This window comes from Chionomys nivalis, chromosome 6 (assembly GCF_950005125.1).
Source record: "Chionomys nivalis chromosome 6, mChiNiv1.1, whole genome shotgun sequence".
Classification (NCBI taxonomy): Eukaryota; Metazoa; Chordata; class Mammalia; order Rodentia; family Cricetidae; genus Chionomys; species Chionomys nivalis.
In genome coordinates this window covers 19,947,878-19,963,485 of record NC_080091.1, presented here as the reverse complement: position 1 = coordinate 19,963,485, position 15,608 = coordinate 19,947,878, and the positions used below count along the sequence as shown (strand labels likewise).

The window sequence follows — 15,608 nt, the reverse complement described above, 5'->3', positions numbered from 1 at the left end:
ACACTGAGTGGGTCTCCAGGCACACACAGAGAGCTGCACACGACGGCCACACTGAGTGGGTCTCCAGGCACACAGGGAGAGCTGCACACGATGGCCACACTGAGTGGGTCTCCGGGCACACAGAGAGAGCTGCACACGACGGCCACACTGAGTGGGTCTCCAGGCACACAGACAGAGCTGCACACGATGGCCACACTGAGTGGGTCTCCGGGCACACAGAGAAAGGAGGTGCTGCCTCACACTGCAATTTCAGTAAATATGTCATCTCTGTAAAATATATTTAAGAAGAAACCCAGCCATTTTCCACCACCCTGGTAACAATCATTCTGAACCCTTTGTAGTAGAAATCCTTTTTGGACTAAGCAATGGGTAAGTAACTTCAATCTTCCCAAATAACAGTTCTAGTTCAAAGTTCTCAAGCTAGTGGAAAAGCTTCTTGGGAAATTGTACCCAAAGATTCACCATTCAATTAAGAAGCAGTAGCTTCATTATGAGATTTAATTAAGAATCCTCATGCTTCTCTTGGTTAGGATAAGGGCTGCTTCTAAAAGAAGTTTATATTTATAGCGGAGACATAAGCCAAAGATAAGCAGAATAAGCAGTTTTTCTCTTTCTTTCACTCTTTCTATATGCATGTGAAATGCGTCAGTAAACATTCCCATTACCTATGAATTTTTAAACTTTTCATTTTTTCACAATAGGCTACTGCTCACCACAAAAAAGAGGTATGTGTGTACATATGTATGCACATATATGAATATATATACACATGAATACATATATGAATAAAATGTATTCATAACTAGATAATCTGAAATCTGGTCTCTGGCTTAATTTTTTTAAGAAGACAATTAAAAATTTTAAAAATATTTATTTTATGCATTGGGTGTTTTGCCTGCATGTATGGCTGCACCATGTGCATGCAGTGCCTGAGGAGGACAGAAAAGGGCACAGGATCGCCTAAAGCTGGTGTCACAGACGGTTGTGAGCCACCATACAAGTGCTAGGAACCAACCTAGTCCTCTGGAAGAGCAGAGGATGCTTAATCACTGAGCACCTCTCCAGCCCTAGCTGAAATTTTAATTTACCAACCTGAGGATTTCAATTTTTATTTTAAACATATTTATTTAGAAATCTCTTCCATTTGTTTGGTCACAAAATTTCATAGATTTTAAACTTCAGAAATCTTTTTAATACTATAAACATAATAACAGGAGTTTTTTTGTTTGCTGTCAGTGCTAGGGGCTGGATCTCAGTTCTCAGGAATGCTGAGTGAGCACTCTACCACTGAGCCACACTCCCAACCTCTCATTATGTGCTTCAAAGTACTCTGATATTGTTATTCTAGTACATAGACTTTTATTATTTCTTAATTAAATCTATGCCCATTGAAAGATTACTTATTAGTTATTTTTAAATAATATTTTAACATTAAACTAATGGATTTCACTCTGACATTTTCATATATACATGTTCCTTACTGGTTATCTTATTATCATTAAAAACACTGGTTCTGGTATGGGCGGTGGTGGCACACACCTTTAATCCCAGCACTTGGGAGGCAGAGGCAGGTTGATCTCTGTGAGTTCAAGGCCAGCCTGGTCTACAAGAGCTAATTCCAGGACAGGTTCCAAAGCTACAAAGTAAGCCCTGCCTTGAAAAACCAAACCAAACCAAACCAAAACAAAACATTGGTTCTAAAATTTTTAGTCTCAGAACTCCTTTACAATCTTAGAAACAGAGTCCTAACAGATTTTGTTTATGTGGGACATATGTCAGTATTTACCATAATTTACCATATTAGAAATAATGTCAGCAAGGAAATTTTTAGAAGTCAGTTTTAAAATACAATAATTCTATTACATGTAAACATAGTTTTGTGAAAAAATATCTTCAAATAAAAAAAATTAGTGAGTGGCACTGATGGACATTTTTAATAAATCTCTTCAACGTCTAACTTAACTGACTGCCAAATTTTCATATCTGTTTCTTTCTTCTGAGACAGGATCTCACTCTTAGCCCAGGCTTGTCTTCAACTTACAGCAATACTCTTGCCTCAGCTTCCCAGAGTGCTGGAATTACAAGCATGAGCCACCACACCTGGCTTCAAATCAGCTTTTGCACTTGTTTGGGGGTAGGCTGCTTTTGTGAAGCCAAAACTTGACAGTAGGTAGTATTGTCGTGAAGGTGGAGTGGCACAGAATCTGAACTCAGATCAGTAAACTTCTCCTTTGTTCAGTGGTCATCTCGCACTGAGTGCAGCGTTAACCCACTGCACAGTGCTCATGTGGGAAAGAGTCATGCATGTTCTAAGTACTCAGACGACTCATTGGAAAGAGATGTTTAAAAGTCAGATTTGATAGTAAGACCAACAGAATTTAAAAAGAAGTGTTTTTGTGTATGGAGAAGTTGTCGGTTACACTGCAGCAGGGACACTTTCCAAAACTCAAATTCTCACGTGAAAACTTGGCTTTTATCACTAACAACACCACTATCACCTGTTTTTCTTTATGTGACTAGCTCATTTACCTGTCTGAATAATCACAAGTTCTGTAAGCTGCTTTCTCAAGTAAACACGTTTTTCTACTTTGAAGTCAGCTGAGTTAGCTCACAACTAGTTAGTCAGCTGAGTTATGAGCTCACTCAGCTGTGCCAATGTTTTCCCTCAAGACAGCCACACTGGTAAGCATCCAAACTGCTGAGGGCCATTATGAGAATCCAGAAAAGGATGTATACTGAGGGTTGAGGTGTAATAAAGTCATTTTTACCGCTTCATCAAGGACAAGTGAACCTACATTTTCCCCTTTCCTTTTTAACTATGAGTGCGTGGTACTGGAGAAAACCAGTAAAACAGCTCACTGTGTCTGCTCTGATTTGGGCTATAAAGCTCAACAATCCTGTACACGATGCCGTTTCACTTTCTGAACAAATCTTGATGCACAGAAAAAGTGAGTAACATCTTGGTATTGTCATGTAAACCTGGTTAACCTTGAGAGCCTTTAAAGAGCCCCAAGACCCGTTCCAGGACAGATAGAATGTGAGTTCCTGTGGTCTGAGCACAGCTCTAGTGAACTTCTATGCCTCAGTTTGGACCTGAAACAGCTATCGGGTGACACAGATTTCAGCACAAAATAAGCAATGGATTGTTTTTTTGTTTTTGTTTTTTACCTAAAGTGGGAATCTCACAATCCTTATTCTCCTTAGTGTTCCTTTTGACATATTTTATCAGCCAGTTGAAAATATGAACATCACAATGAACAGAAATGTCCACCTCTTCCCAGCGCTGGGCATCCATAGATAAATATTCAGCAAAGTACTTCATTTCTGATATTAAAAGATCTCGTGGACAAATAAAATCTTCTTTCAAGTTTTTTGCTTCATCACATACGTGGATCACCATGTTTGGCCTTCATGAAAAACGTTACACAGAAAAGAGACGATTAGAGCGCGAAGGGGCGGCGAGACCACCGATGTGTAGTGGCGGTAAGAGAACAAGCTCCTCCTGCAGGTTTTGACCACAAAAATCTGTTTTATAGGGTCTGACTTCAAAATTTCTCACTTCTTGTTTATCTGATTATACCTTAGATTATGATTAACTTCAGTAAGCTACCCACTTCATAAAGAAATAAAAAATATTGTTTCTAAAGAACTAATACTTTACATGGCTTCAATTTTATTGTTCAAGTTTCAGTTCTCAAAGAACAACTAAATAATAGACTTTGATTCTTGTGTAATGACTAACATCTTTATACTTTTAAAAAAGGAAAACTATCTATCTAAAATGATTCCTTGAACAATAAAACTAAAAACCTGTATGCTTACTTTAGTATCAGCAATGTTTGGCTCCATGCATTCATGAAATATATATAAATGAGTACAGTTACAAGATGGGACCAAACTAGGCCCACAGAATGTGGGGGACAGTTGTGAGGCTTCGGTGCTCTGTGGGGCCACTGGCAGTGGGATCAGGATTTATCCCTAGTGCTTGATCTGGCATCTTGGAGCTCATTCTCTATGGAGGGATACCTTGCTCAGGCTAGATATGGGGGGAGGGCCTTGATCCTACATCAAACTGATGTTAGACTTTGTTGACTCTCCATGGGGAGCTTACCCTTTCTGGGGGATGGATGGGGGTAGGGAGAAGGGTGGGGTATGGGGGGGAGGGGATGGGAGCAGGGATGCTGTGTGGAATAAGACTGTATTAAAGTAATAATAATAAAAAGATTACTTATAAAAAAGAATTAAAACTATGTGCTTATTTACATAAAATAATTTAGTAAATACATCTAAAAGTTTGCTTCAAAAACTACATACTCCTTGAATTTACCTTCCTTGAAAGTGATGTATTTTGCCAGGTATGGCAGCTCATGTGTGTAATCCTGGGGCATGAGAATCTGAAGTGGTAGGATTACCATCAGTTGGGGGCTGTCTGTACTGTATAGTAGGTACCAGGCCAACCAGGGCCATAGAGTGAGACCCTGTCTCAAAAATGCAAAAGTCAACTAAAAAAGAAAAAGCAGGAGTAAGGGTATAGCTCAGCTGGTAAATGAGGTGGAGCTGAATTCCCAGAACCCATTTTAAAAAGCACAGTGTGTTGGGCGGATCAAAGCAGACAGATCCTTAGGACTTGGCCACATCCAGCCTAGCCAACCTGGAATGTTCCAGGACAGAGAAAATCTTTCCACTTCCACACATGCACCTTCACATACACAAACAAATGAAAAACCAGAACTCTCAGCAGTGTGATGCACTATCTCATGCCATTACAAAAAGGGAATAAATAGGAAGAAATACAGTGTACTAAAAGTATGAATTACTTTGTGCTTAGTTCACTTTCACAAATTCCAAATACAGAATAAGTGTTTTATATAAAGTTGGAATATAAGAAGTATTATAATCGATGTTCTATCAAAATCAAAAGAGGGCTAACAAGATGGCTCAGTAGAAAGGGTGTTTGCCGCTAAGCGTGATGGCCTTGCTTTAATCCTTGGGATCCACGCGGTAGGCGGGAAGCAGGGATTCCTACCAATACCCTCTGCTCACACGTGCTCACCACGCACACTCTGGCCTGTGGAGAGGGAGAGTTCAAGTTCAAGGCTGCCTGGGAAACCTGGCTGACTCTGACTAGCTCAGTGGCTGAGGGCTTGTTTCCCTGGCATGTGCAGTGCCCTAGGCTCCATTCACATACAAGAAAGGGAGAGGAGGGAGAAGAGGAAGGCAGCGGGTAGATGAGTTCTGTGATATGTGAACTTCATATTAATAAAACTGTTATTATAAATCTACAAAAATTAGAGGTGCAGGAAAGAAATTTTATAGATGACAAAGATAGTTCCGTATTCATTAGGTGAGCTAGTGTATTATTTGTCAAAACAAAGTAAACATTTACTATGCATGCACTTTATTGTATAGGAAACACACAGAGCAAAACAAAATATCAAAACTTGAAGCATATGTACTGAAATACATTCTGATTTCTATATATTTGTAAAGCAACTATATTAGACAGTTCTAAAATGCATATCTAATCTCATTAATAAAGTTAAAGAACTAATTACTTAGAGGTTTTTCTTTGGACATTAAAATTTACTTTCAAAATTATGTTAATAGATGTTATTTCTAATTTTTAAAGATAGGCAAATTAATTTTTAAGAATGAAAAACCTCCACAACTTATAAATAACACAAGCAAGCAATATGCTGAGGTATTAAGCTATTTGTTGTTGTTCAGCACAGATGAATCCGATTCCAATGTCTTAGCAATGAAGTAATGTAAAATTCCTACAGTATGCTAACTGATAAACATAACCACCAATCGTATATGTGAACGGCTAACGGTAATATTAATATTAAATCTTATCTAGCAAACAACCGGCCTCCTACCCTTCAGATTCTTCAGTCATTTCTCCAGCATTACGAGTAGTACAATTTTCACTTTCTGAAGAACAATTCCTTGTGGAAGCTATACTATGTCTTCCTTAAATACAGAAACAGACACATACAAAAAAAGGGGGGTGGGTTAGCATTTCTAGCTGAGAATGGGTTTTACTTATGGAATGGTAACAAGGTAAACACATGGTTCCCAAGGCCAGCTATGGTATTTGGCATTTGTCAGGTAGCATTTCTCACCCTAATACTCATATCTTAAGGGCAGTACGAACTGCTAACGTTCTAGTGAACATTCTCAGAAGATGTGGTATTCCAAACCAAGCCAATTGCTCAAAAGCACAGCTCAGTCTCCTCTTCCCAAAGTGCATTCCTATTTCCATATTCTGAGCACAGCTGAAAGTAAAGTGGCTCCTTCCGAGGACCCCTAAACTGGTGACTTCCAAGTGCAACTCCAGAAAACACCTCCTCAACCCTGCCACTGTGCTACCTGAATTTCTGTCAACTTCAGTAAACATGGCTGTAAAAAGAGACTACGATGAGCAAGATGCTCTATTTTTTTAAAGTAGCCTGGATAGTAGCATATGCCTATGATCCCAGAAGTTGGGAGGCAGTGGTAGATGGAGCTCAGTGAGTTCTTGACCAGCCTGGTTCATACAGTAAGTTCTGGGACAGCCAGGGCTACACAGAGAGATTCTGTTTCAAAAACAAACAAATGAAAGAAATTAACTAATTAATAAATACTTTAAAAAGTGTCCAAGCATGATGGTACATGCCTTTATCCCAGCACACGGAAAGATCAGGCGTACAAGGTCATCCTTAGCTACATAACAAGTTTGAGCCAACCTGAGCTACAAGAAAAAGTAAAAGTAAAAAACAAGTCCAAGTGCAGCTGAACTTAAAACTTAACTTTGATTTGTTCTGGGAGAAGAAAATTGTATTATTCTTTAAGTGGGATATCTACAAATAAACTATGAGCACAGGAGAGAAAATGAAATATAAATTTGCTATATTACATCCACGTTAAATTAATTTAAAATAAGGAAATGAAGGCTAGGAATACAGTTCAGCTGGCTGAAGACTTATCTAGCACGACTGAGATTAACTCCCGGCACTGCATAAGCTGGGTGTGGTGATATACTCCATCTCTCAGTACAGAGATACAATCATCTCTCAGTACAGAGATACAGTCACCTCTCAGTACAGTGATACAGTCATCTCTCAGTACTTGGTAGATGGGAGGCAGGAAACTCAGAAGTTCAAGGTCTTTCTTAGCTACATACTGAGTTCAAGGCCAGCCTGGGTTACATGACACCCTTTTTCAAAAAACAAAATTACAGCAAATAAACAATATGTAAAACACTAGTTTGAGAAACTAGAGTAAATAATTTTGATACAATTAACATTTTGTTTTAGAAATATTACTTGACCTACATATTTACAGTTAAGGTTTTTGAAAAACAGCAAAGACAATGAAAATTTTTAACATTCACAAAGATAAAAATACTAACAGATTTTACACAAGTATTTGAATTGTTGACTAAGGTTGACTAGACTGTACAAATGTAGATTTTCATAAGGACAAGTGCTATATTGTACTTTACAACCTTACCTGCTTTGGAAACTGTATCTTGATCAACTGGAGTCTCTTGAAAATCTCCTTGTGTTTCCAGAAGTGAAGATTTAATGTAAGTGGCTAAAGACTCCACAGGACCCTCCCCAGCTGCCATTAAGGGGTTATATTGGTTGTCAACAGGTGAGCTTCCGCTGCTCTTCAGCTCATCAAACCTTTTTGCACACTGCGAAGATAGAAAATGGTAAAAATGGAGGTTACATTACAAAACTCCCTGTGAATGAAAATGCCAGAATGGTGGTACTTCCTGTGCTAACCAAAAAAGTTAAAAAAAAGCACATAACGGTTTTATACATGCTTACTACCTTAATACATATTATTATTGAGTAATATTATAAGAGTAATCATTAAGTAATCATTAAGATAATCTTCAGCCAATAAAATTTAATAAAATATTGTTGAATGATTTCACTTATAGGGGAGAAGATATATTTATTCATAGTTCTTTTTTTTTTATTCTAATTAAAATTTCCAACTGCTCCCCGTTTCCCATTTCCCTCCCCCTCCTCCCACATATTGCCCCCTCCCCCGCTCCCCTCCCCCATCCCCACTCCTCTTCTCCTCCCCCCAGTCCATTCCCCCTCCCTCTCGATACTGAAGAGCAGTCCAAATTCCCTGCCCTGCGGGAAGACCAAGGTCCTCCCACTTCTATCTAGGTCCAGGAAGGTGAGCATCCAAACAGGCTAAGCTCCCACAAAGCCAGTTCATGTATTAGGATCGAAACCTAGTGCCATTGTCCTTGGCTTCTCATCAGCCTTCATTGTCCGCCATGTTCAGAGAGTCCAGTTTCAACCCATGCTTATTCAGTCCCAGCCCAGCTGGCCTTGGAGAGCTCCCAATAGATCAGTTCCACTGTCACAGTGTGTGGGTGCACGCCTCGTGGTCCTGACTTCCTTGCTCATGTTCTCCCTCCTTCTGCTCCTCATTTGGACCTTAAGAGCTCAGACCGTTGCTCCAAATTGGGTCTCTGTCTCTCTCTCGATCCATCGCCAGATTAAAGTTCCCATGCCATTCTCCTTGGCCTCTCGTCAGTTCTCATTGTCCGCCACATTCAGAGAGTCCGGTTTTATCCCATGCTTTTTCAGTCACAGTCCAGCTGGCCTTGGTGAGCTCCCAATAGATCGGCCCCACTGTCTCAGTGGTTGGGTGCACCCCTCATGGTCCAGTTCTGAATGACCAACTTTAATCATTAAGGTTATGTATGTGTAAGGGAAAGTAAAAAGATTAATGGGAAAAAGTTATTTTCTTGCCTTCTATTTAAAGATACTTTATTTTAAAATTATCTTAGGAGACAGGATTTCTATGTGTAGCCCTGGCTGTCCTGGAATATCCTCTTCTGGTCTCCTTGGGCACTATATGAATGTGGTGCACAGACATACATGCAGACAAAACACTTATAAATACATTAAAATAAATATAAAAGGAAATAAAAAGCTGTAAATTTTTTCACTTAGATGTTTTTTTAAATCTCACATTTTGGGGGGTTCTGTTTTCAGTGTTGCTGTTGTGTTTGCTCTTTAGGTGGTATCTAGGGATTGTTACTTACCTCTTTGGGTGTTAGTCCAGGCACAAGCCTTGCCACAGTTTCCCAGTTGATGGTCTGAGGGATTCCAATTAATGGATAAAGGATCATATCTAATACCATTTGGTTATTATTATTCAGGAAATTATTGTTTTCTGGATACCCACGACTCATCTTTTGGAGCTAGAAATAGGGAAAACACAGTTTTCTTAACATCTGAAATTCAGATGTTCCCAGAACATTGTAGACTAGTTAGTCATTCTAAAAATCACCTGTCATTATATAAAGAAAAAATAAAACTGACCTAAAACAAACACAGAATATCCATCCAAAATCTCCTTAGACACAAAAGCTTTATGATATTATGACTTGAAAGATGGGTACATATACGGATGAATAGATGGATGAAAAATGCAATAAAAAGAATCTTAATGACAGACTTCCAGTGGCAGGCATTTGGGTGTTTACTACAAAATTCTTTCTGACTCTGTAATATGTTAAATTTTTTTTCCAAATCAAACGTCCAGGGGAATTTTTTCTTTTTATAAAAACTCACTAAGCATGACTGGTTTATACACTTACTATCTAGAATTCATTTAATCAAACTGTGAAGAAATTGAAACAAGTACCTTGCTAAAAAGAAAAAAAAAGATTATAATTTCATTCTGTTCCTAAATAGCCCCCCTCCTGTTTTTCCCTGAGTGAATGTTCGCGGTACAAATAATGACGGCTGAACAAACTGAACTTGTACAGACATAGGATGAGCCTTGGCCTGGTAACCAAGCAGAGTAGAATTGTAGTAATGACTATTAAGTGGTGCTATTTTTATATGTTTGAAATAACTTCTCTTTGCAAAGTTCTCTGCAGCCCTTTTTTTCTGAAGCAATGTGAAACTGACCTGACTGATCTGGCGATGGATACTGGCAGAAAAACGGATAACGTAAGCATCATGGTGACATTATTCTGGCCAACAGCCAAAATGGAGCCGCACCATGGGGAGGCAGAGAAATTGGAATAGCTATGAAAGAGGGGCTCTCGCTAACTTTACAGTGTAAGGAAACAGGTTCTAAGGGGCTAAGTAATTTATACAATGCCATCAATCTATTAAGATAATTCTTTCCATTCTACATAAGAGCATGGGGTGGAGAGGTGGTGAGTCAGAGGTGACGATTCAGGATGGGAAAGGACAGACTCTAATAGCTTGTAAACCTGCTTGTGTTTCAGAGAAACAACTGCCAAAGCTTTGGCTCCTGAGGTGGGCTGGGGATATTACAAAAAGAAAGAAAAGAAACAGAAACAGAACCACCCGTCCAAAGTTAAAATGTTTTAAAAGCTCTTTACGTCAGCCAATGTAAGACACTGTTTTATCCAAGCATTTACCGAAGTTGGAATACAAAATTATAGAAAAACAGAGGTGAGGGTTCATGGCTAGTCATGCTTACAGTTTAACTGTTGTTAGTTTCTAGGTTGAGAAGCCACCCGAAACTATAAGCTGCTCTAAGAAAAATATGGCATAACGTAGAGCGAAGATCACTGACAGACAGACGCCATCTGAACTTGCTGAACTGCAGCAGAGAAATTAGACTAAAAGCTATGACTGACAGTGCAGAAAGAACAAAAGGGATCACTTTGGGAAGGTACTCTGGAGATAACCATGGCACCTCACAGATGAGACGTGGCCTACAGAGATAGCATATGCTTCCTAGGACCGTGACATCTCGAGACGTGGCCTACAGAGACAGTATATGCTTCCTAGGAGCGTGACATCTAGAGACATGGCCTACAGAGATGGCATATGCTTCCTAGGAGCGTGACATCTAGAGACGTGGCCTACAGAGACAATATATGCTTCCTAGGACCGTGACATCTAGAGACATGGCCTACAGAGACAGCATATGCTTCCTAGGACCGTGACATCTAGAGACGTGGCCTACAGAGATAGCATATGCTTCCTAGGACCGTGACATCTAGAGACGTGGCCTACAGAGACAGTATATGCTTCCTAGGACCGTGACATCTAGAGACGTGGCCTACAGAGATAGCATATGCTTCCTAGGACCGTGACATCTAGAGACGTGGCCTACAGAGACAGTATATGCTTCCTAGGACCGTGACATCTAGAGACGTGGCCTACAGAGACAGTATATGCTTCCTAGGACCGTGACATCTAGAGACGTGGCCTACAGAGACAGTATATGCTTCCTAGGACTGCTGTATTTCGAGAGCGCTGGAGTAGAAGTGTGAAAGCAAGTCAGGAGCAAGAACCACTGCCTTAGGACATGAATTGGCAGCCAAGTAACAATCTATGTGTTTGCATAAGCACTAAAAAGCAACAGGGGCCTGAGAGATGGCTGGCAGTTGCAAGTACTTGCTGTTATTGAGCAAGACCTGAGTTTGGTACCCAGCACCCAACTGGTTTTTTACACCTGTTCATTGCTCCAGTTACAGGGGCTATAGCACCCTCTTCTGGTCTTCATGGGGGCTAAGTATGTGTATGATGCACAGATACATGCAAGCAAACACACATAAATAAAAATGAATAAATCTAAAACACAAAAGAGACACAAAGCACTCTAAAATCATGTCTTCCAGGGATGTACCTTATTGGAGGATCTCTACAGCGTAGTAGTCACAAGTATAGATTCTGAAGTGACGCTCTCCAACTGTGTGTTCCACCATTAAGATAGCATCTAGTTCAAATAATTTGGCTTCCAATTTCCTCATCTGCAAAACAAAGGTAAAACAGTAGGTAGCTTCTGGATTTCCAGGAGGCTTTAAGTGGGACCTCTTACAGGTACAGTGTGAGGACTGGATGCTTGTAGCAGAAGTATTAGCATTTCTGAGATCCCTGGATCAAACAGATTCATAAAGATTAACAATGAAGTATGTTGCTGATAAAGGATTAAAGTGGGCTCTTGAAACTTACCCAGCTTTACCATTTGCAGCAGTGCATCCTGGGGCTTCAACTGTTTCAGCTATAAGGAAAACAACAACAGCCTTTAGGATTATTGTGAGAATTCGATCATACCATTAAAGCACCCAGCACAGCATCTGGATTCAAATGGGTACCACAATTTATTACAACCACTATTTATTCTTATTCTACTTTGGCCATTGGTGACATAAATTTTTTTCAAGAATTTGTTGAGTCACTTAGAAAGAATTGCCGAGGACAGAATTTCAGTTTAATCTTGCTTTGTAGCTCAGGCTAGCTTCTACCTCTTGATCCTCCTGCCTCAACCTCCAGAGCACAGGGATTACAGGTCTGTACTGACACACCCAGCTCATAGGTTGGTCCTTTTATCTTTTGATTCCTTAGAAGAACTAGCAAAGCAGATAGTGCCCAAAATGTTTGCTGAGTTAATAAAGTCACAAAACTTTAAAGAAACAATGTATCTTTTGGAACCCCACTCTGAGTTGAAAGCGTACTCTATGAGAATATGTAAGTATCTACAATAAATATGGCGATCTTAATTTTCAGTGAACACTGCTCTCTATTACATGGGTAATAATATATGGATCCCTTTCTGAGCACACTGCTCTCTACTTACACGGGTAATACATGGATAACTTTTCTGAGCACATGATTTGGAAAGGGGTGTTTATAATTTGTTGGGACCTTAGTAGACATTTAGGATCCAGGAATATAGATGAATTCTTTTTTTTTTTTTTTTTTTTTTTTTTTTTTTAATTTTTCGAGACAGGGTTTCTCCGTAGCTTTTTGGTTCCTGTCCTGGAACTAGCTCTTGTAGACCAGGCTGGCCTCGAACTCACAGAGATCCGCCTGCCTCTGCCTCCCGAGTTCTGGGATTAAAGGTGTGCGTCACCACTGCCCGGCTTTGTAGATGAATTCTTGACTAATATGTGGGGCCTTCAGTTTGATGCCCAGCACTAAAAAAAAAAAAAAAAAAAAAAAAAAAAAAAAAAGCAAGAAAACAGTCTAAGTACAAAGACCACTTATGGGCTGAAGAGATGGCTCAGTGGTTAAGAGCCATCTCTCAATGGTCTGTTCTTCCAAAGGTCCTGAGTTCAAATCCCAGCAACCACATGGTGGCTCACAACCATCTGTAATGAGGTCTGGTGCCCTCTTCTGGCCTGTAAACAGAATACTGTATACATAATAAATAAATAAATATTAAAAAAAAACAAAGACGACTTATAAGCTGTTTTTAGGTTTTAATTTTGAAAAATTCAATTAAATTTTTTTCTCTTCTTGATGGTGGGGATGAGGCAGTGTACTCTACCACCGAGCTAAATCTCCAGTCATTAAAATTTCAAGAATGTTGTCTCTATCAAATTCTTAAAATAGTGTATATTTCAACTATTATTCTCATGTACTTGTGCTTATGGATGATTTACACAATTTAGGTGTGATTTTTTTTTTTCTGTAGACACAACTGAATCTTTCCAAGCAAGGGTAAAACTACTGTATTCTAGTTAAATTAATCTACTAGAAAATTTCCTTTCGGGTCTGAACGTAAGTATGAAAGGTAAAGCATTGATGAGTAATCTTTAATAAAAACACATAGTCTCTCGGAACAGCTGGCACACGCATCTCATTCAGGAACAAAGTATAAACACATGAAAAACTTTGATCAAAAGAATATCTGAAGCTCAAAATTATCCTCTTATACATGATAAAATAATATAAGTTAAAAGTGTCTAAGGTATAACAAATTACTTACCCTAAATTGAAAATTCTATTGTTTAACACATTACACTTTTAAAGAACATAACTTATTTCCTTATTTTTGGCTTATTCATTTGCATAAACATGGCTATCTATGTCGCTTTCTCTATTCATAATAAGCACCTGTTTTTCATATTTCAATGAAAAAGAGGTTCTTGATTTTTTTTCCCCCCTAGGCAGAGGTGACAGTGGAAGGAAGGGGACACAGGGACAGGTGGGAGGTCTCTGGCACAACACAGGGAGGTTGTTAACACTGACTCATCCCAAACAAGGAGAACAGACTCCCTGACCCTGGGCGAGACCTGAGAACCGAGGCGGTTGGCTCTGATTCTGAAGGGCGCAGGGTAGCATCGCCTCCCACCCGGGTCCGAGGCTCCCTGCGCGGCGCGTCCTCCGGGCCCGGATTCCGCGGCGTGGACGCCGACTCGGGGCGCGGACTGGAGAGAGGCAGACAAAGGCGTCGGACAGGAGCCAGGCCGGGACGACGAGGGCCGGAGTCCGGCGCCGAAGATGGGCACCGTCGTCAGGCGCGCGGGCGGGACGGGCTGCTGGGCGGCGGCGGGACGGGGCAGCGGGCTGTGCCCGGGCGTCCGCGGGCTTCCGGGCAGCGGGGCCCGCACGATCCGTCCGCCCGCCCGCCTGGCGGGATGGGGCGGCCGTGCTCCCGGCCCTCGCCCCACTTCCAGCTCCCGCCTGGGTGCCCCAGCCTCTCGGCGTCTCTCTCACCTCCGCAAGGCCGCAGCGGCCCCCACTGCGCCCGTGTCTCCTGCAGCGGCCGGCACCGCCCGCGCTCGTGCCCGGAACGGCGCGACCTGGCGACCAAGCCCGGCTCAGGCGGCCTCACGCGCCGCGACCGCACCCGCCTGCGCCCGCTAGCTGGCCGCCCTGCACGAGAGCCGAGGGGCGGAGCGCCAGTCGACCGGTCCGGCCAATCGCAGGCTAGCTCCGCAGCCGAGGAGCCAATGAACGACGAGCTCCTGCGGGCCGGAGGGTGCGGTTCGGAGCGCAGCCCACGGCTCCGCCCACTGCTCCTTAGCCTGCCCCCTCTGGCTTTTCCTCTCAAGCCCGTCGCATTGCAGCGTCTCCGCCCTCTCAGCGTCCTGTCTCTTAGCAACTTGATCCTCAGCTATTGATTTTAGATGACTGACCCGGAGTGCACCAGAGGGATGTGTGAGAGATAAAGGGAGCTCTAGTTAAAAGAATGGAGTTAAAAAAATATTTCCGTGTCAGTCATTTTGGTATAAGCTGCTTATAGGTAAAACGAAATTCTATAATCTGATAGGGCGTTGACTGGCAGTTAGAAACATACTGTAACTGGAAAGCTAGTGACTGCTCCGATATACTATGGAAAATGACATCGGTGTTAAGTCGGAAGGCACTGAAGGAAGCGGATTAGAAGCCAGAATGTGAGTTTACGCTGACTACCACTCCGTGGTTTTGGCAAGATTCCAAGCGGTGTTCTTATAAGCACAGATTTAAGAGAACCGAGCTTTACTGTTGGGGACCCCATATGAGACCAGCTTCTGTTGCTTCACACCGTAATAAACATGCGCTATCACTTTAGATAGTGTCGGAAACTTTTCCATCATCGCTTTAATATTTTCATTCTTCCGGGGTCAGTCCAGTCTCAACTCCCTATGTAGCTGTTGATTTTGAACTTTAGCTTTTTCTTTTTCTCTTTTAGGTACATCCTGACTGTCCTGCCTTCACCTTGCAAGCGCTGGGACTACAGGCATTCAACACCATACAGTTTATGTATGTCTTTTCTTTTTTTTTTTTTTTTTTTTTTTTTTTTTTTGACGTATGTCTTTTCTAAAGCATACTTTTACAGTCAGGGTCCTTGAGAGGATAATTTATTTAGTCTTTTCCATTTAAACCTCA

General features: G+C 41.1%; 1 protein-coding gene across 5 annotated transcripts in view; it reads right to left on the bottom strand.

The window, feature by feature from the left end:
* The window catches only part of Sanbr (SANT and BTB domain regulator of CSR), a 54,381-nt gene extending 39,793 nt beyond the window's left edge, over positions 1–14,588 (bottom strand). Inside the window, exons 1-8 of one of the 5 annotated variants that reach the window (XM_057772248.1) lie at positions 14,454–14,588; positions 14,030–14,164; positions 11,964–12,012; positions 11,638–11,761; positions 9,062–9,220; positions 7,495–7,681; positions 5,880–5,973; positions 3,169–3,407 (exon numbers count right to left, since the gene is read on the bottom strand). In XM_057772248.1, the coding sequence (XP_057628231.1) occupies positions 3,169–3,407; positions 5,880–5,973; positions 7,495–7,681; positions 9,062–9,211 (670 nt within the window). In that variant the 5' untranslated portion in view covers positions 9,212–9,220; positions 11,638–11,761; positions 11,964–12,012; positions 14,030–14,164; positions 14,454–14,588. Of the gene's footprint in view, positions 1–3,168; positions 3,408–5,879; positions 5,974–7,494; positions 7,682–9,061; positions 9,221–11,637; positions 11,762–11,963; positions 12,013–14,029; positions 14,190–14,453 lie in introns of those variants that run through there. The other 4 variants (XM_057772247.1, XM_057772249.1, XM_057772250.1 and 1 more) reach the window with 4 other exon arrangements.
* Between the last annotated feature and the right edge of the window lie 1,020 nt (positions 14,589–15,608).